This window comes from Nesoenas mayeri, assembly GCF_963082525.1.
Source record: "Nesoenas mayeri genome assembly, chromosome: 12".
In the NCBI taxonomy this organism is placed as follows: Eukaryota; Metazoa; Chordata; class Aves; order Columbiformes; family Columbidae; genus Nesoenas; species Nesoenas mayeri.
Window position 1 is genome coordinate 13,752,330 of NC_137547.1, and position 19,776 is coordinate 13,772,105.

At 52.3% G+C, this 19,776-nt stretch overlaps 1 protein-coding gene across 1 annotated transcript in view; it reads right to left on the minus strand.

Moving 5' to 3' along the window:
* VAC14 (VAC14 component of PIKFYVE complex) overlaps positions 1-19,776 on the minus strand; it is a 60,890-nt gene that overhangs the window by 28,369 nt on the left and 12,745 nt on the right. Inside the window, exons 11-13 of the mRNA XM_080351807.1 lie at positions 13,040-13,184; positions 12,713-12,778; positions 2,359-2,509 (exon numbers count right to left, since the gene is read on the minus strand). Coding sequence (XP_080207933.1) covers positions 2,359-2,509; positions 12,713-12,778; positions 13,040-13,184 — 362 coding nt within the window. The remainder of the gene's footprint in view (positions 1-2,358; positions 2,510-12,712; positions 12,779-13,039; positions 13,185-19,776) is intronic.

A 19,776-nucleotide genomic window follows, 5' to 3' on the forward strand; every position in this document is an offset into this window, starting at 1 on the left:
GGTCTCCCAAGCGGCGCTTGGCTGGGCTGGCCCCAGCTCATTGTGTTTGGAGAAGGCGTCAAGGGCAGCTGACCTTACGTAACTGGAGAACAAAGCGGCTAAATAAAAACTGGAGCTGGGAACGGGCTGCGGAAGTGGGACACGGCTTTCCTGACTAATCAATCCAGCATCTGAAGGAAACTGAACTCAATGGCAGGGAAACAACTGCATAAACACATCCCGAGGGAAGAAAGGAGTTAGAGGAAGCTGGGGGGGAAGACCACGGGGGCACCAGCCCCTTCCGCCCCCCTCCTGCCCTCGCCACTCGGGTGGCAAAGCCTGGAGCGCCGAAACAGAGAGCACAGCACGGAAACCTGCTGTGCGCTCAAAGGTTTTATGGAGTGCCCATGCTTGTTTACCTGCAAGACACCGACTGCATCCTTAGGTAGGAGAGAAGCAGATGTGAGCACTACCAGCTCCAGTAGCACCTCGGTCTAAAGTGTGGTGATGGGAATGGAACGATTTAATTCCAGGGAGAAGCGCTGGTACCCACAGCCGTCCCTCCAACTGTGCAATAGCATCCTACTGCTGAGAAATTATGGTGCTAGCCAGGGAGGTGTGCCTGGGGAACACTCCCATGCATCCGCGTACAAAACCAGTCACCCTAGAAAGGGAAACACCCTCTTTTCAGTACTAGAACCTCATGGTTTTTGCCTGGGAAGGGCTAAACTCACATCAGCCTGCGGGGTAGAATTTGGGTTCACTAGCTCTCACCATCCATCACTACCCCAGGACCAAATACAGATGTAGGGATTTCCACTAGCCACCCTTCTGCTCCCAAAAGAGTCCCCACCTTCAAACAACCTTCCGACAAAAAGAGTCTTCTCCAAAAGCCTCTGCTTTTCCAGGAGTAATCCAGGAGGGTCCTGGCCCAGCTGCGACCCCTTGATTCCCTCTGGAGCTGGAGCCCAGCAGCTGATCCACTCTCAGCCCTGGGTGGTCAGAGCCAGACAGAACTGGGGCTGTATTACACGTCCAAGGCCAACAACTTGACTCGTCTCCCCTCTCCAAAAACATCTGCCTTTGCGTAAAAGCCAACGACCCTGCAGAGCTCAGCCCCAAAGAAATTTTGAAAGAAACAATTTTCTGATGCATTACAAGGAAGAGGAAAGCAGGTAAGGAAGCCAGAACCTGTGTGGGGGCACAATGCCCCCATACTGGGAGCTCCAGCTCCAGCAGATCCGTTCGATGTGGGGAGAGCCAGACTCTTTTCAAACGTTAACACTTCAATATAAGCGAAGCCAAGTTGCTCTTCCAGATAGCTAACAGGGGCCACGGCAGCCGTTAGGATCCACGCCATCCCGCCTGCTATTTTTAGCTCATCCACAAGGAAGGAAACCTCAGACAAGCATCAGCGTGAGCTGAGCTGTGGCTCCTCAGCTGCTCGGCCAGCGCCGCGGGAGCCGCTCCACCCAGCAGTCGCGCTTCTGACCCCGGGAGGATGGAGGAGACTTGTGGAGGGCTTGGATTGTACCCCTACCCCTCCATCACAGAGCCTGCTACCGTGAAACAGGTAGATCTGCAAAAAAAAACCCACCCAAACAACCCCAAACCTGATCTGGTTGCTGGCACAGACATTTTTAAGCCCAGGGAGGGGTGAGTGATCCAGGATCTTCAGAGAAAACAAAGCCCGGTGAGTGGAAAGCAAAGCCTCCCTCTCCGACGGTGATTTTGCGAGGCCCTGTGGCCACGTCCTGTGCGGGGAGAGGCAGCCTTGGCTCCGCGTGCGGGTTGCGATCCAAAGCTGACATGAAATGTGCTTTTGGCCGAGACGACCTGGCCCAGGGAGTACAACAGGGAGGCCCTTAAATAGCAGCAGCCGAGGAGAAGGGGCAGCCAAGCAACTGCGAAGGATGAGCCACAGACGAGGGAATGTGGAAAAAACTTCCTATGTGCTGGGATAATTAATTAAAGGCTTTTTTTTTTTTTTTTAACTACTGAAGTCCCCAGAAAATAGGATTGTCCCTCTTCATCTCTCTCCTGAGGTCCTGCTGGACACTCGGAGGAAAATAGCAGTCCATAGTCAACCTGGGCAGCCTTGAACAGGCAACATCATAGGCACAGACTGAACCTTCTGCAGATCTGTCTATAGTCTGGACATCTGGGCTTGCAGCCAGCAACCCATCCTGAACCAGTTTTAGAGCTCTCAGTGTTTTCACAAGGAGAGAAGCCACTAGCATCCAAGGTCCTGTAAAAAACAGGACAATGCCGACATCCCTCCACGCTGGCCCCTACAGCTTCCTGCTGCTAAATAGAGTCCTAAATCCCCAAAACAGAGTCCTGTGTCCCCAAAACATGAGCCAGAGCTGCAGCACTCACCAGAGGAGCTCAGCTGGCTGGTCCTGGCTGGGATGTGAAGTTCCACCGGGCCAGGTCGCACATCAGAGCTGTCAGAGGGACCGTGACCCTCTGTCTGTCCAGCCGGGGAAGATGCAATTTCAGCCAGAACTTCCAGGTCCTTCAGGATAACCTGTAGAGAGAGGGATGGCATGGGGTGAGCAGGCACAGGGGTGGTGGCAGCTAGCAGGGTGACCTTTCCTTTCCAACCCCACAGCTGGAGAGGGAGAGATGGGAAGCAAACAGCAAACCTCAGCACATCGAGAAAGGCGTAGGGAAAAGAGGGCTACCTCTGGGGCTCCAAGTGGAAGTTTCAGATGATTGCAGAGGGGATGAGGCAGGAAAGAGAAAAGGGGAAGACAAAAAAAAGTTTCTGTTCTGGGAGTCCCAAGGGAGCATTTGAAATTAAATGTAATTTATGCAACCAGGAACAGGATTTGCTTCTCCCTCTTCCCAATTTGGGGAGCCCTGGGCTTTGCTTCCACACTTCCCTTCACAACCACAGATTTGGGACAACCCCAGCAGGAGCACAGGGATGTTCTTGGGGGCAAACATCCCTCTGCCCCCCTGGGTCAGCTGCCTGGACTCAGGACAGCGAGGCAGAGCTGCCATTTGGATTTCATAGATCTTTCCTTCCAGAAGTCACCGAATTAGTCTATATATAGCATTTCTGGAGAAGTTGTTACAGGGTGGGTGTTTTTTTTTCATCCTCAACCCTTCTCATGTCTCAGGCTATTTTGGGTCCTGCTTCATTCAAATGTCCTTGGGTCTAGATGTTTCATCAGCCATCTCTGATCTCAGAGTGTAGCAGGGCTGTGCAGAGCAGAAAGGCTGCCAAAAAGGGCCGATTGCCATGTCTGAGCAGTCAGCATCCAGCACAGCACAGCCCCGACCACCCCTCACCCACCAGCACGGTGTTCCAGCCTTTCCATGAATTCTCACACAGCATCTTCCTGAGGAGCTGCAGTTACAAGGGAGTTTAAGCTTTAGATTTATTAAAAAAAACCCCTTACACCCTGAACAAAAAACCCAATTACTTTTTTTCTTTTTTGATAGTGTAGAACTTGAAAATATGACCTCTAAAGATCAGAGATACAGGAGCCCCCGGGTTTTGCTGTTGCACAGATATCTTAAGCTGTGGAGGGGGTTTTCTTCTTTTTGAGGGGTGTGTGTGGTTTTTTTGTTTGTTTTCAATTAGGGCTGATTTTTAAGCCCCTGGCAGTACTTGGGCAGGCAGCAAGGTGTCCAGGCTTAGATGCAGCACTGGCCATGGGGAAGCAGCCTGTTGTGGGCACCACGAGGCTCCAGCACGCTGGGGAAGACCCTCTGCCTATAAACATGATTAAGTCCCAGTCTGCAGCTCCCCAGCGGAGGAAAAAAAAATAAGACAGCAACAACAACTTGTACTGCTGTCCCTGAAGAACACGGCACCTCCGTGATGCTGTCAAGGATGGGACCTGGTTGCCAGCACGGGAGGTTGCTGCCACCGCCAGCCTCCATCCTCTGCTGGGGAAGGGTCTGTGGTCCCTGGCAGAGGAAAGACCTCGGTCCTCCCTCTCTGACCGGCTTTCAAGCATTGGTGGCTCAGATAAAGTGAGGCTGACAGCGTTTTGTTTCAAGCAGAGGATGCTCCTGAGCTAAGCTCAAGATCCCTGGTCTCCTGAAGGCCGACGCGGATTCTTTGGTGGTTAATCACATGGCTCAGTTGAACTTTCAGCCTTTGAGTGGGGAAAGGTGGTAATTTGGGTCTCAAACTCTCACAGCTGGGAAAATAACACCCGTAGAGGTTTCTAAATCTCATTGTCTTTGGCTAAAACTGGCAAAAGAGACTCAGGACTTGGCTACCAGGGCCAGTAAGTGGGTGAGAGCTGGGACTCTGGTTCATGCTACTGATTTTGCCAAAGCCAACACAACCAGGATGACGTATCCTACCACACCAAGGCCATAACAACACATGGCTGATGTACAGCATGAAGCAGCCACCCATGACTGCCACCACTGCTATCCTGATGCCCCTTCCCAGCCCTCCCATCCGGCTGAGGGCTTCAGCTGTTGTCCAGCACAGACTTCACCAGCAGCTCCCACAGCATCAGGAAACAGGACTGAGACCCTGGGCTGGGCAGAAATCACTCCTGCTGCCTCCCAAATAATTTAGAGCCATGTCTTATCCTGTGAGGTTGAATTCTTTATCCAATCTTCCAGAGCCATGTGCCAAGCCCCATCTCTGAGATGCTGCTTGGGCTCGGGATGCTCCAGCAGTGATGGGCACCAGTGAGGGTATGGCTGTACCTCTCGAGCTTTGGAGAGGTTAAGGGGTGTCCCCACAAGCCAACTGTGTAGGTCACAGGCAGGAGGTGATAAAAAACAGCACAGGCTGGATTTTACAATTGGAAAACTTAGAGGAAATAAAAAGCAGGAGGGATAGGTGCATGAGCATCTGGAGGAAGAGGAGGAGCAGGCGGTCGTAAAGACATGGGGTTTTCCAGCCGTGGGAAAGAGGCAGAGAGCTCCAGCTCCTGCTGCTTCTTCCCCACACGCTCCAGAGCGGGTTCCCAGCTGGGGACAGAGGAGAGCCAGGAGCGCTTGGTATGCACCGCACATCCCTGTGCAAAGCAAAGCTGGAGCCGGTGGCTGGCTTTGTGCGAGCGAGGAGGCTGTAAGAAAGCAATATCCTGCCATTGCCATGGCAACAGGCCGGCTGCGCCAGGAGCCAGCAGGTCCCATCCGTCAGGAGCTGAGCGGCCGTCAGACCCAATCCCAGCGGCCAGCCTGGAGGAGCAGCCACCAAGGATGATTTTCCTGGCTTGGAAGGGATTTCCATGAAGGTTTCCGAGTGGTGGTGAGACGTAGGGCAGTGTGCTCCTGCTCCGGGTGAGCGTGGGGCCGGTTAGCGTGAGCTGGAAGGAGCAGGGAAAGCAGCATCGTGATGGAAGTGGAGAGACCTGGCTGACGTCACATGGGGATGAAGAGCAGCATGGAGGGGGACGAGCTTTTTGCACAGACGGGGAAAAAGGAGCAGGTTGTCAGACAGTTATAAATGAGCTGTTATAAATAAGTAGTTATTTCTCCTTCCTGGGAATAAGCAAGATTTCTTCCTGTATTGCCCCCAGAGCACAGATTTTTGAGGGCACACAAAACTGTTGGTCTCTCTGGCTTCTTCAGATTTAGGTCAGGTTAATTTGCCACTTGTTCTGGTTGAACGGAGCTGAGACCAGCTCTGCTGGTGGTGGCAACGCAGAGCAAGAGCAGGAGAAAAGCAGCTGTCAAATGGCACATGGTGGATGGATACACCTCCCACATGCAAAGTATCACCTTGATGCTTGGGGAGGACCTTACCTCTGGCCAAAATGCTGGGCAGGCCCTGGCACATTGCAGAGGAAAGGCAGGTGACCCCAAATCCTGGGGAGCAAGATTTAACACCCTGCAGCACACACTGACTACCAGGGCAGGCGGCAGCAGCAGCTCCTGGGGCGGACACAATAGCAAGGACGGGGAGTGAGCTCCTGAAGATGCTGTCCTTGCTGGTATTTATGGAAACGTTAAAAAAAAGGAAAGATTAACAGGCCTGTGTGCAGCAGGGAGGTGCTCAGAGGTGGCCTCGGGTGTCCCAGGCAATGAAATGGGGCACAGGACACCAGGATGAGGTTATTCTTGCCAAGGAGAAGACGGGAATCCGGCTGAAGCAAGATGCCATCAAGAAGGAGAACAGGAAGGTTAAGGGCTGCAAAGCACTTCTTCAAAGGAGACCAAGATCAGGGTGGCTGTGGAAAACCCCATGGCATTACCCGCTGAGGAGCAGCCCAGTGGGGACCAGGAAAACAGAGAATGCTGCTGGTGCTCCCTCCTGCTCCAGCGCTCCAGCGCAGCCCCTCGCTGCTGCAGCGGGCACTGAGGCTCCACCAGAGGACTCAGTTTATTTTTTCTCCCTCCAAACCTTTTAGCTGTAGCCAGGGGAGGGGAGGTGAGCACAGGCTGGCAGTCCCGCAGCCAAGAGCGGCCAGCAGCGAGGCTGGCCGAGCCCCAGGCACACACAGTGTGAAAAGCAAACTTGCATCTCCCCTGCCTCCACTGGCTTTAGAGACAGCAAAAGAAATGAAAAACCATTAATCTTCCCACACCAATTTAACCAGACCTCTTTTCAGGTCCCCGGCACAGCAACTTTTATCCTATGGTCTTGTCAAGACCTGTTTTTTTTTACCCCGTTACAGCCGCTGGGTTTCAGCCTGTGGCCGGGAGGGGATAGGGAGCAAAGGGAAGGCAGCGGGGCTGGGGGTTTCTTCTCTCCTCCCCATAGTAAATCTTGCTAGGTTCTGCTAACATACACTCACAGCATCAGCAAATGCTGTGAGGGGGTTACTTGGTATTATGGCCATAACTACCCAAAACCTGAAAACTCGCTATCTCCTCTCCTGCAAATCCCTCATTTTTCCCTGCTGCGGGTGTGTGAGGGCCAGACTTGCAGCACCCTCAGCAGCAGGAGCACTGTCGCAGCTCAGAACACCTCTAAAAAAAGTGTTTAATTAGCACATGGGGAGCTTAACATGCATGCCACCTGATGCCAGTCACAGGATGGGATGCCAGTGAGCTATTTCTTCACGTGCCAGAGGGAAGGGAAGGAGCCAGGACAGGACCAGCCACCGCGACAGGGCTGGAGAAAGCCAGAGCTACACTGGAGCATCCCTGCAGGCCACACTGTGGCGAGTCAAATACCTGCAACCCCTTCAAATTCAGCACCCAGAATCCCAGCACTTATGACAGACAAAGGGTTTGCTTTCTTTGCTATCTTGTCTCCCATCCAGCACGCCCCTCTGCACCCCAGGGAGCCAGGCACCCAAAGCCAAGCTCACCAAATCCTGTGTCCTTCACCTTCATGACCCCCTGGACCCACCCGAGTCAGGTCTCTGGGACAGCGATTGCCTGCGGCAGGCAGGTTTCCTGTGGTTTTAGTTTGCTTCACGATGTCACCCGGGAATGATACAGGCACCACCTTGAGCCCAGACTGCCAGTTTACCACTAGTTGTTCAGTATAAGTATAAACTGTATCTGCATACGTACACGCTAGCCTTGCAATTATGGTCTGGAACTGGTGCTGAGCCAAGAAACTCCCTGTGGATCGTGCTCTCCCCAAGGAACTTCCTATTCTTGCACGATGCAATGCACAAATTATCCTTCAACCCAGTGCCCTTGCAATGCCTGGAGTCCTCGGAGAAAGCATCACCCCACTCTGCCTTCAGACTTCTGCTTAGGAGCTGTTTCCACATACAGCAAGCTGGGCCAACCACATTTTCCACCATCCAACTGAAATTATACACCTCTCTCTATACCCCATCATTTCAGTCCTGAGCTCATCCTCAGCTTAACTTCCCTCTCAAAAACGTGTAGCCTCTCCACTTCAGTATTGTGTAGCTTGAGTCTCTCTCTGGAGAAGCTTTAACAACAAAATAATGAAAATAAAAGCCAAGCACACGTACATTAGAGTTCTCCTCTTCACGGTTTTTAGTTTACACTCTCTGCTTTGCATGGGGTCACAATATTTCGGCTGTGGTGAATTAAATGCCAGAGCACAACGGCTCTAAAACCAACAGAGCAAAGCTCCAAACCAAAACACACTAAAGCAGATATTCGCTTTGGCACAAGTTTTTGTCAGCTTCATTGTACTGGGAATTGGGCGCGATGGGAGAAGTTTGCCAGGATTTAGAGGGACAGCAGAGCTCAGAGAGCAAGACCTGGGCTTCAAAACCCCACGGTGCTGCAGCAGGACACACAGGAGAGGTGTAGGACTTCACAGCACAGGAAAGAGATGAATACCAGCATAATTGCTTACAATCCTGTCTCTCCTGGCTGCTTTTGTGAGTTCTTTTTCTTTTCTTTTTTCTTCCCTCCTCTGCTCCTCTTTTTCCCCCTATAGAATCACGGAATGGTTTGAGTTGGAAGGCACCTTCAAAGCTCCCCCAGTGCCACCCCTGCCATGAGCAGGGACATCTGCACCAGATCAGGTTGCTCAGAGTTCCATCCAGCCTGGTCTGGGATGTCTCCAGGGATGGTTCATCCACCACCTCTCTGGGCAACTTGGGACAGTGTTTCACCACCCTCAGTGTGAAAAATTTCTTCCTCATGTCTGGCCTGAATCTCCCCTCCTTTAGTTTAAAACCATCAATCTTTGTCCTATCACAAACGGGCCTTGATAAAAAGTCTGTCCCCACCTCTTTTACAGGCCTCTTAGAAGTACTGAAAGGCTGCAATAAGGTCTCTGCAATAAAGTTCTTCCTCTTCTAGTCTAATACTGGAAACCCAACAGAGGGGAAAAACGTTTCAGCTCGCCACGGAGAAACTGGCTTGATGGTCACACAGACGTTCAAAGCCCATCATGACCTCCACAAGCAGCAGCAGCCCAGGCTTAGCTAAACCCTCTCTAGGAAAGGACACCAGCTCCTGTCCAGTGTCAGGAACAGATTTCTGCAGCATGCTCTAGAGATACAGCTGCAACAGCAAGCTATGAAATCATTTGGATCTTCTTGCTGTATTCAAAGCCTTGCCTTGCCTCTGCATAAACATAGGTAGGTTTTCACATTAGCAGAGTTTGAGAGAAAGCCGAAGTTTACCCTCCTTCACATCCAGCTCCACCTCATGCATCATTCCTGCATGAGTCAGATAAAAGTCCCAGTACAACTTCCAACCTCCAGCAAGATTGAGAGCAGCAGATAAGCAAACAGGAACATGTTCCGTTGTAATGAAAAAACTCCATTTTGGAGACGGAGAAAGGAAAAACAAAGAAAGAAAACCAGCAGCGTTGCTGTGTCATGGTCTCCTCAGTGATACCCTCACCGCCTGTTGTGTCCACCTGAACTCAGCACCTGGGTCCAGCTGGGAAGGACTGAACAGTTACATCAGAAGCTGCTGTTGCACCAGGAGCTTGCCCAGAGAGATAACCCGAAGAAGAACAGGTCTGCTTTTCAGCAGTGCCTACCAGCAGCGGTGCTTTTAACCTGCGGGGGGAAAGGTACAACCCACTGCTCCCAAAAAAAGCATTCAGGTTTTGACTTTTCACCTTTTCTAACACCAATTCTTCACCCAGGTGTCAGGGCTGCAAGACTTGCTGCGGTGAAAGGAGCAGCTTGGACAGAAAAACCCCCACTCCCAGTGGGGTCCTGTTAGTCTTGCAGCTGTGAGGAAGTTTTTAAGCACATCAAAATTTAACCAGGGCTTTTAAAGATTGCCTTCAAAACCAGGTCTCAAATGCAGGCTGGCGCATCTCCCCGCCGGGGAAATCATGGGAACTGGCGCGAGGTGATGCAGTGCAGCATCTGACAGCCAGGAATCCTTGTATCCTGACTTGTCTACATATCAAAGGGAACTGCTTGCTTCAGCTTCGCTCCAACTTCTCTGGGCTGCCTTTGTGAATCTTAACTAGGTCTCTTGACCATTTCTTTCCTGGCGCCTGAGAACTGGGTAGGAAGGCTAACAGGAGAGAAAGCAGAGATGACTCAGGACACCGCAGATGTACCGTGAGATACTGGCCCCTGTTCAGCACAGCGGAGGTAGTGCAACACCTTGTGCTACTTGAATGATAAAAACAGGCGTGACAGCTGAAAGGGCACGAATCCAGCTCCATCCAGCACGAGTCTCTCCTTGCTTTGGGCTTGATTATTTATGGCAAGTGCACAAAGAGACTTGGAGCAGCTCAGCAAGACCAGACCTTAAAAACAAGGTGTCTGAGCAAAGTCTTTCAGTCTTGTGCAAAACCCTGACTAGCACTGACCCTCCAAAGCCAGATTCTCCTTCGGTGAGACAAGCTAGCAAGAAGCGACAGCTTCAGTGTGCATCAGGAGAGCATCTAAATTGTGCTTGGGCCCAGGGGCTCTGTAAAAGGATGTTCAGCCTTGTTGGGAAGAGAGATGGTATTGGCACTGCTGCCCAGCCAGGTTCCCTGGGGGAGGGCAGTATCGCAGGATGAAGACAGCAAAAAAATACTCTGAAGATGCGTGTACACCTTGTGCTACACAATACAACATGCGGAGCCCTATCTGGAAAAGGAAGGGAGGTGATTCCCTGTAAGAGAACTGATGGGTTAAACTCACATAGGACCCCACACTAACCCGGTGATCCCCAGCCCGTGAGCCAAGAGCTTCTGGGGATCCTGATCTGCTCCAGGACAACGTGAATGTGCATAAAATACTGGACTGAGCCAGGAGTAATGGATGAGAGAGCACCCCGCGTTCCCTTTCCTAACAGGCACTGACGCTGCAGGTTTGCTAGCTCAATCTCTCCTCATCGTTCCCAAAAACACCCAGTGCAAAACCCCCTACTATTTCCGTCATTTCTATTTCCTCTGCACAGAGCAGCAAATCTGGTTGGGAGCCAGCTGAGCAATGGTGTTTAATGGATTGACTCGTCTATGGATTTCCTAAAACCCCCCTCCCCTCCAAACATTTAAATAAATAGAAGACAGGATTAAATAAATCAGCTTAAAATTACTTTTGAGCCATTCCCAGTTATGTCACATGGAGGAAATGCATCACCAGGGTCCTTTCTTCACTGCTTTTTTCAAATATTAATAAGCAGTGTAATTGCAACATGACTCACAGCAATCTCCTGCCAAGCTGGAGTGACTATCTGCAAGATGCAGGCTTTCTAGAGCGTTGCAAAGGCAGATGTGTGCTTGGGGACTCTTTTGGAAAGGTTTGCATCGTAAGCAGTAGGGTATGGAAAACAGCCAGGCAGTCGCTTGCCTTTGCAAGCGCAAGTCATTCCCTCGCTTGCTTATTCCCTTCCCTCCTCTCTCAACAACCCCCTCGCACATGGGATTTACTGCAGGGTTGGGGTTTGATGTCCTAGGCATGTAAGGCGAAGCAGAGAGCGTGTGATATTTATTCCATGAGGAAGGTCTGGCCCAAAAACCCAGCCGGGATCATTGGCAGCTCATGGCATGAGGTGTTCAGCTGACAGCAAAGTGCTGCCGGTGCCCAGCCAGCTGCATGCTGGAGATGCCAGCCTCCCACCCAGGCACTAGAAATGCCTCAGGGTGTAACAAAGAGCAGGCAAAGACAACAAAGATGCCAACATTCAGACGACTGGAAGGAAAACAGAAGGGTGAGGAAGAAAGACACAGAAATTGGAAAATGGTGCAGCACCTCAGGAAGGGAGCAATCTGGGAGACGAAGAGCACCGTGCTGGAGCAAGGCACCGGCAGGAGAGTGAAGGCAGAGCTGGTTCACTCACAGAATCACAGAATAGTTTGGGTTGGAAGGGACCTTCAAAGCTCATCCAGTGCCACCCCTGCCATGAGCAGGGACATCTGCACCAGATCAGGTTGCTCAGAGCCCCGTCCAGCCTGGCCTGGGATGTCTCCAGGGATGGTTCATCCACCACCTCTCTGGGCAACATGGGCCAGTGTTTCACCACCCTCAGTGTAAACAATTTCTTCCTCATGTCTGGCCTGAATCTCCCCTCTTTTAGTTTAAAATCATCACCCCTTGTCCTATCACAACAGGCCCTGCTAAAAAGTCTGTCCCCATGTTTCTTATAGGCTCCTTTTAAGCACTGAAAAGCCACAATAAGGTCTCCCTGGAGCCTTCTCTTCTCCAGCTCATCACTCCAACTCTCTCAGCCTGACCTCCCAGCAGAGCTGTTCCAGCCTCGGATCATTTCTGTGGCTCCTCTGGCTCCTCTCCAACAGGTCCATGTCTGTCTGTGCTGAGGGATCCAGAGCAGATCCAGCACTGCAGGGGGGTCTCAGCAGAACAGAGCAGAGCGCTCCTTGCTGCCTGATTTTCTTTGCTCACTTCCAAGTAGAGCGGTTCCCAGACAACCTGATGCCCCTGGGCATTTCCTGCAGCCCCATCACGCAGGGCTGATGCTGCTTAATCATCCCATGACTTGGATTTTGCAGCACTGGCCAGAGTACGATCCTCTCACATCTCTACAGAGCTGTCACAAGGCACTCAAATTCACCAAGGACTTGCCCATGACCCAGCTCCATGGGGAAGATACCAGCTCTGGGACCTGAATCCCCACGTGTCTTCCCAGGTAGGCAAAAATGATTTTTAGTAGTTGGCTTGGAGAGATCAGCTCTCAGAGATGGAGAGGAAGGTTTATACAGACAGAGGATCCCAAACACACCAGCCCGAGACAGCCAGGCTTCAGCTAGGCAGTTACCTGCAGGCTCTGCATTGGGTCTTCTTTAGTTTAGCCAACATGGTTAAACCCCCAAGTGCCAGCACTGGCCAAGCCTCACAAAATTGCTCAGTTCAAACGAATGAAAAACAAAAACAAAGTCCAGCTGGATGTGGAGACAGTAAGCCTCCAGAAGGACTTCTGCAGCAGGTACAGCACTCACCTCATCCGACTCATCTGAGAGGGTCCGGAGCAAGATAGGGAAGAGGCTGTCAGTGTGTCGGAACATCTAGAACCAGAAAGATGGAGGGTATCAGTCCTACAGGCCTGCTTATCCTCCACCACAGGACCTCTCACCCTGGGGAAGGCTGCTGAAAGCTTCATCAGCATTTTCCACCTGAGCTGGATACTAAAAAAAGGCAGGTGGACCCCTGGTTGCAATGCTGCCAAGATAACTGCAGTCAATTCAACAGCAAGGAGTAGGGTGGGAGCAGACAAGCGCAGTCCCACAGAGCAAGCAGCAGGCTTGTATGCAGAGTCCCTGACCTACCTTACGAGGAGTCTTGATGTACAAATGGTAGAGCCATTTCAAGACTGCAATTCTGGTCATCATCCCAATGGACGTGTCATGAAGGTGGCAGTCCAGCACCTGAACTATTCCATCCAGGTTCAGGGTCACCTGGATCCTCTCGGAGCTGCATGGAAAAGAGAGAGGTTGGTTCAGCGCTGGATGTCCAACACACTCCTCCCATGGTGGGCACGTCTACAACACACCACAGGCTGCATCAAACATCTCAGCTCAAACCCTAAGAAACCTTGACTGTCCCCTTGGCCTGCTCCTGCCCCACTCAGCCTGGCCACCCCCATTTCTTATTCTGTGCATCCAGATCTGCCCATGGCAAACCCAAGAACCGTGCTCATGTCCTCAGGAATTATGACAGCCGGGACGCAAGCTCTGGGCTTACAGGCTGCGAGGTCACGGCTGGGCATGGGCAGGTTTGCCCGTGTGGCATGGGTAGCTTCTGACTGGCATCACAAGCTGGGGAAGCACAGCAGCACACCAAAAACTTGCTCTGAAATCAAGAGAAATCTTCCAGATTTCAAGGTTTACCACTTTCCCAAAACAGCTTGTACCCGTACATGAAAAAACTCTGTGCTACATTAATCCAGTACTGCGGCTGTGTTAAGAAACTGGTCCATATTGTAGTCATCAGGTTTTGGGGTTTGAAGACAAAAGACCCATAAAACACACTCAGAATTCAACTCAAGTTTGATCAGCTCAGCCATCTCCAGAGAACGTCAACTCACATGTCCTCAAACTCCACTTGTTGGTGCCCCTCAACCAGGCGAGGACATCCGATCTCTGCTAATCCCAGCAGACTCATGCTGAGGATCGCAGGCGGTGCCCTGGCTGGCAGGTTTTTGGGATGCAGCTCTCTGCTACAAGGCTGTCTTGAAAATGTCATCTTGTTTCCAAAAAGATTAAGACAACTTTTGGTCATCAACCAGGGATGAAAGCAAACAAGTCCCTTAATTCAGCAAGATGTTGCCTCTTTTATCACCGACAGCCTGCAGATCATCAGCTCTTACTTGGGTGAAAAACATCCCACTTCTCCTGCATTTAGCAGAGACAGGAGACCCCAAAGCAGAAAAGGTCATGTAGCAGCATTTTCTGTCCTGCTTGTGATCCTTAAGTCTACCTGATGGTTTCCCACCTCCTCAACAGCAATGAGGTGGCAAGCATCTGTCACAGGAGACCAGGTTAAGGAGAGATGGTTGGACTTGAGACAGTTGAAGCAGACCTCCAAGAGGTAGCTGCACTGAAGAGCTAAGTCACTCCTGTCCTACCCAAGCTACTGAATTATTCAAGGCTGGACCAGACTCTTGCCAATTTTTCTAGCAAACGTGCCCAGAGCTGCTCTGCATCTCGTTTGATAAGAACTCCTAAGGGGCAGATTTCTCATGGTATAATTTGCAAGTAGAGCTGCGGCTTAATAGGATTTGATCTTCCCCAGGACACACGTTGTAAGGGCGAGACGAGGAGGCTGCGGCCTCTCACAAATATCTGACGGCTTGATCCGCCTCACGTAACAGATGCTGGGGGCTGCAAATTGCATTTTGGGTTGGACTAAGTTTCGCTTTGTTGTTGCAAACAACTGCCGAGGGGCAAACACTCAGAAGTGCAGAACCAAGGGGAAGGAGGGACCCAGAGCACAAGGAGTTTGAGAGAGGGGATGTCCAAGGGAGCAGTGTCCCAGGCCATTTAAGCCATGCTGAACCAGCCCCATATCTAGTTTTCCTGCAAAAGCAGCTCCCGCTGCAGTGGCACAGCCTGTCGCACACCCAGCACAGGGCTCCCGATAGAGGAGGAGCACAAATCCTTGACCCGATTACACCTCCATGCCAAAACACACATGATCTGTGCAGGATGGGGGAAAAAAACCTCAGGGTAATGCACGTTTTCAGAGAGAAGCAGCCGCAAGGACGGCACAGAGAAGCAGCAGGTGAAGCCAGCTGGTTTGGAGGTGGCCTCGACAATGTCACATCCAGCAGCTCCACGCTGCGGCGAAGCAGGTGGGAGGATGCAAGGTGGCATCGTTTGCCATGGCACGGTTAGCGGAGTATGCTGGATTCCTGCCAGCACAGCAACAAGCCCTTTCTAGCCCAGTTTATGCCAAAACTGCTTGTGAAAACCCCTTCCTCAGTCATGCAGCACCTGGGTGGCTCAACCCAAAATCCACCTGAGCTGAGCTCAGGATGTGGCTGGGCAGCACCAGGCTCACCTGAGCCAACCAGCCCCCAACCATGACATGTCCCACCGCCCCGCTGGGCTCAGCTCCTGCTGACGAGGCCGGCAGCTGTGCAAAGCTCCTCACCAGCTGTCCTCTCCCTGCATCTGCCGAGATAAACCTGTCAGAGGGGTTGCCAGAAGAGAAGCAGCTCATTTCACAGAATCACAGACTGGTTGGTGTTGGAAGGGACCTCTGGAGATCACCCAGTCCAACCCACCTGCTAAAGCAGGTTCACCAGAGCAGATCGCACAGGAATGTGTCCAGGCGGGTTTGAATGTCTCCAGAGAAGGAGACTCCACAGCCTCTCTGGGCAGCCTGTCCCAAGGCTCTGGCACCCTCAGAGTAAAGAAGTTTCTCCTCATATTCAGATGGAACCTCCTGTGCTTCAGCCTGTGCCCATTGCCCCTCATCCTACCATTGGGCACCATTGAAAGGAGTCTGGTCCGTCCTCTTGACACCCACCCTTGAGATATTTATCAGCATTGATAAGATCCCCTCTCAGCCTGCTCTTGTCCAGGCTGAACAGACCTGGCTCTCTCAGCCTTTCCTCATAAGAAAGATGCTCCAGACCCCTCATCATTTACTCAGCACAAAACCTGGGTGCTACCCTGAAAGAAAGGCAAGAGGTCTGATGAACACGTGAAACTGGGGTAAAAATCTCCCACCAACCACACTCCTCTGCCCCCGAGCTGGAGCGGCACCAGACTCCCGTGTGCAGATTCCAGGGGGAGGGCAGCAGCTGTGACGCAGGCTCACAGCCCGCCCCGGCTCTCCTTAATCCCCAGGCAGGCCGGAGCGGGAGCAGCCGTGACGGAATCGCGCTAATGCGATCCTCCGGGCCTGCCGCGCTGGCTCCCAGTGCCAGCATCTGCAGCAGGACAGATGTCAGATGCAATCGCTTCCATCTAACCCACTACCCTAGATTCTCCTCTGGAGGATGAACGTGGCCCTGGCGCCGCCTCTGTGGTTTGCCTGTGACAGCAAGAACATGTTTTTAGGGCAAATAGAGCAACAACAGGAGCTGTACCAGGCTCTCATCTCTGGATACTGGTACCCTTTGCTCAAGATGAGCGGTGGGACAGGAGACTCACCCCCCAGCACATCCCCCCACCTCAGAAAACATTCCCCAGCACAGAAACAGAGCTCACCTTCCCACTGCTTTCAACCCACAGCGATGTTTTTGACCCCATATGTCCCTTATCAACTCATTTTCTCAGTTCTCCTCTTTCTTCAAGGGCTTCTGCCATCTCTCTCCTCAGTGGTTGCCTTTTCTCTGCCAATGCCTGAGCTGTCATCTCCCTCCTGGCCTCCTGCCCAGCCCAGCTGCTTTCCTGACCCCATTTTCAGACAAGGTTAAGGTCTAGGCCAGGCTCTAGCCTTTAAGCGGCCTTGCCAAGGGTAGAAATATCCAGGTTCTTTCATTGTGGTCCAAGTCACAAGGGCAGCTCCCATACGGGCTGGCAGCTGTGCTGCTCAATGGGCTCAAGCCAGTGGACAGGAGGTAAATAGCTCCTCTCTGCTATCGGTCCCACAAGCTGTCGCTTTCTCCTCCTCCATTGCTCTCATTTCGGTGCTCTTGGCTTCCTTCTCCTCACTGCAGTTTTCCAAGCACTGGAAGTGCCCGCAGCACCAGTGCAAGCTCATCTCCCAGGGCACTGATGGGGCTGAGGACTAGGCAGAGGCATCCAGTCCCACGAGCTGTAGATCACAGTGAAAAGGGCTGGGGCAGCATGCCCGAGGTTCTCCTCCAGTCCATCCATCCAACAGTGCAGTGGGAGCAGGGAAGGGAACCCACCTCCTCTCTCCAGGCTGCAGAGGGAAGCCAGGAAGAGCCTCACCAAGAGGAAACCTTGGATCTGAAAACTGCAATAAGACAAACTCCACCATACAAGTTGCTGGAGAAAGGGACTCTCAGACAGAATTTGTGCATGAGCTCAAAACAAGCCATGGTGCTGCCTTCAGCCAACCATCCCCTGGGTGCTGTGGGGCACCCAGCACCATCCCCACCCTCCACCCAAGCATTCACCATCTCCATGAGCTCTCCAGCTTGTTGGGTGCACCCCTGAGGCGTGTCAGGCTCTGGGCATGGGGCTACAGCAACTTCCAGCACAAGACAAGCAGCAGTAATTTTAGCTTTGTACTAAGCTCTAACTACCACCTTTAAAAGTCTGGTTTAAATGTAGCCTTGGGCAGCAGAGCCACGTGGCAGCCAACTGCCTTTTCTGCAGAGCAACAAGTAGCTTTAGGTGTCCATGTACTGCTGAACATCACCCAAACCAAGAAGCCTTCTTTACATCAGGAAGGACCACAAAGGCTCCTCCAGAGCCCCCATGTCCGTTACCCAGATTGGTGAGGGATCGTGGTCCCATCGCCCTTGTCCAACTGCTGCATGCCTCACCCTGGCAGCCTTGCTGACCATCTGCCCAGCAACACGGTTAGGAAGTTGTCTCAAACCATCCAGGTCTTGTATTGAAACACTGATACAGTCACAAGAGCCTAAAAAGGCACTTTCCAGCTGTTTTGGTCCAGCGAGGCAGGACAGATGTGTCTGCATCTCCTCCTGCAGCAGCTCAGACCAACAGGAGGAAGCCTGGGCTCTGCTCCAGCAGCCTTGTGTCCACCTCCCCTTCCCGAGCGGGGCTCACACCAGCCATCGCAGCCTTGGTGGGGTCAGCCGGGCCACGGGAAGGCTCCAGCGCCTCTGAAACTCAATTCTGGTCCACTTCCAATAGCATTTTTTGCAGAACCTGGAAGCAGGGACCCCTACTTGCACAGGGAGCCCCACAGCCCCTCCAGCCCCATGCAGCCAGGCTCTCCAGGGAGCCAGTTTCTGTCTCGACACAGACACTGTCCTAATTCCCTAGCAAATGCCACCGGGAAGCTGGCAATTACTCTGGAAGCATTTTGGATTGCCAGCAGCATGCTTTAGGAGCAGGGAGGTGCATGCATGTCAGTTTGTGGCCACAGGAACGTGCCCAGCATCCATCTACGGAGCATTCAGACCTCCTCATCTTCTTGGACAGCATCTTCATGGAAGAATGTCTCTCTGCAGACACCGGGGCCACAAGCTTGCCACCCCTGCTGACTGAGGTCCTCCTGTCCCTGCTGCTGCGGTGCTGTCCCCCTGCTGACGGCCGCGCAGGGAGGGCAGGAGAAGGGGGCGTGAGAGCCGGACGCCTGGCGCCGGGCCACGCTCCATCACTCGCTCGCTGGGGAAGACGGGGGGAAGCAGGGGAGGGAAACGAACAAAAACACAAGCAAAGAGTGACTTCATCTTAAAAGGCAGCTGCAACTTCCTCCGTCTGCAGGCTTTCACAGCTTTTCAAAGCAACGCAAGGGTTTCCTGTGGTCCTGTCTTGACACCCAGTGGGCATTCAGTGTGCAGGCAGCTGCCTGCTCCCCGGCGTGAATTACGGCTGCAAGTGGCTTCGGGTGCCAGCTCTTGCCTTCCTCCAGTTGTAGGACCAAGCCAGACAGCCTGAGGGATAGATAGAGCACCGGGCAGATGTCCAGGGCTCCTCTTGGCCATGTACAGCCCCCCCAGCTCCATGCCAGTCCCCCACAATAGGCACCACAGTGAAAATCTTCCAGGTCCCAACACTGAGCCAAGCACAGAGATCACACAGGATGGGGAAATGGGCTTCAGGGTAGGCAAAACCTCAGGATAAAACCTGGCATCTCCTGTTTAAAAGGGCCTAGGAGAGCTAAAGAATAAGTCCCTCCACAAAATCAGGTGTTTTAGAGACACAAAGGGTCTCACCTGCTGTCCCAGATCGCTTTTCATGGCACTTCAGCTCAGGCAGCTCTTCTCCTGGCTCTCAATGACACTGTGACTGAGTCACTCCAGTTCCCCTGCTTCTGTCCCCCATTTGGTCTTTACTCCCGCTGTCCCCCAGGTGTGAGTTCAGCAGCACAGAGACTCAGTTATCACTTGTCCCCCTGACTTAATGCTTCTCCTTTTCCTTCCCCTTCCCAATTTCAACCTTACACACACCCACTACAGCAGCTACTAAAATTCAAGGGCTGAGCAGGGGAGGACACAGCAACCACAGGAAAGCTGGGGAAAACCATTTAGCAGCCACAAAATGAAAACTAGGCATAAACGCAAAGACCTCTGCTTTCAAGAGAGGAAAAAATTAAAGGCATCGTTAAGACTAAGGAGTATCTGGGCTTTGCAGGAGTGCGAAAAAGGGACCGAGTGTACAGACTGTCAACCTGAAAAGCTGACGCTTGCATTGCTCTAGGATGCGTTGTGACGGGCATCACACATCAGCCTCGCTGGCAGGATCCAGCCAGAGCAACGCATCCTATTTTGAGTACCACAACAACAAATAAATACATGCATCAGCACAGCAAAAGTGCTGGAAATCATAACCTCTGAGGAAAGGAACTGCAGGCAGTAGGAGGAAAGACGCATTATAAGAGCAGATGGATTTGTCCCCAAATTCACCAACAGCTAGGTGAAAAGAAAGGTATTTGCAGGAGAGCTAGTTTA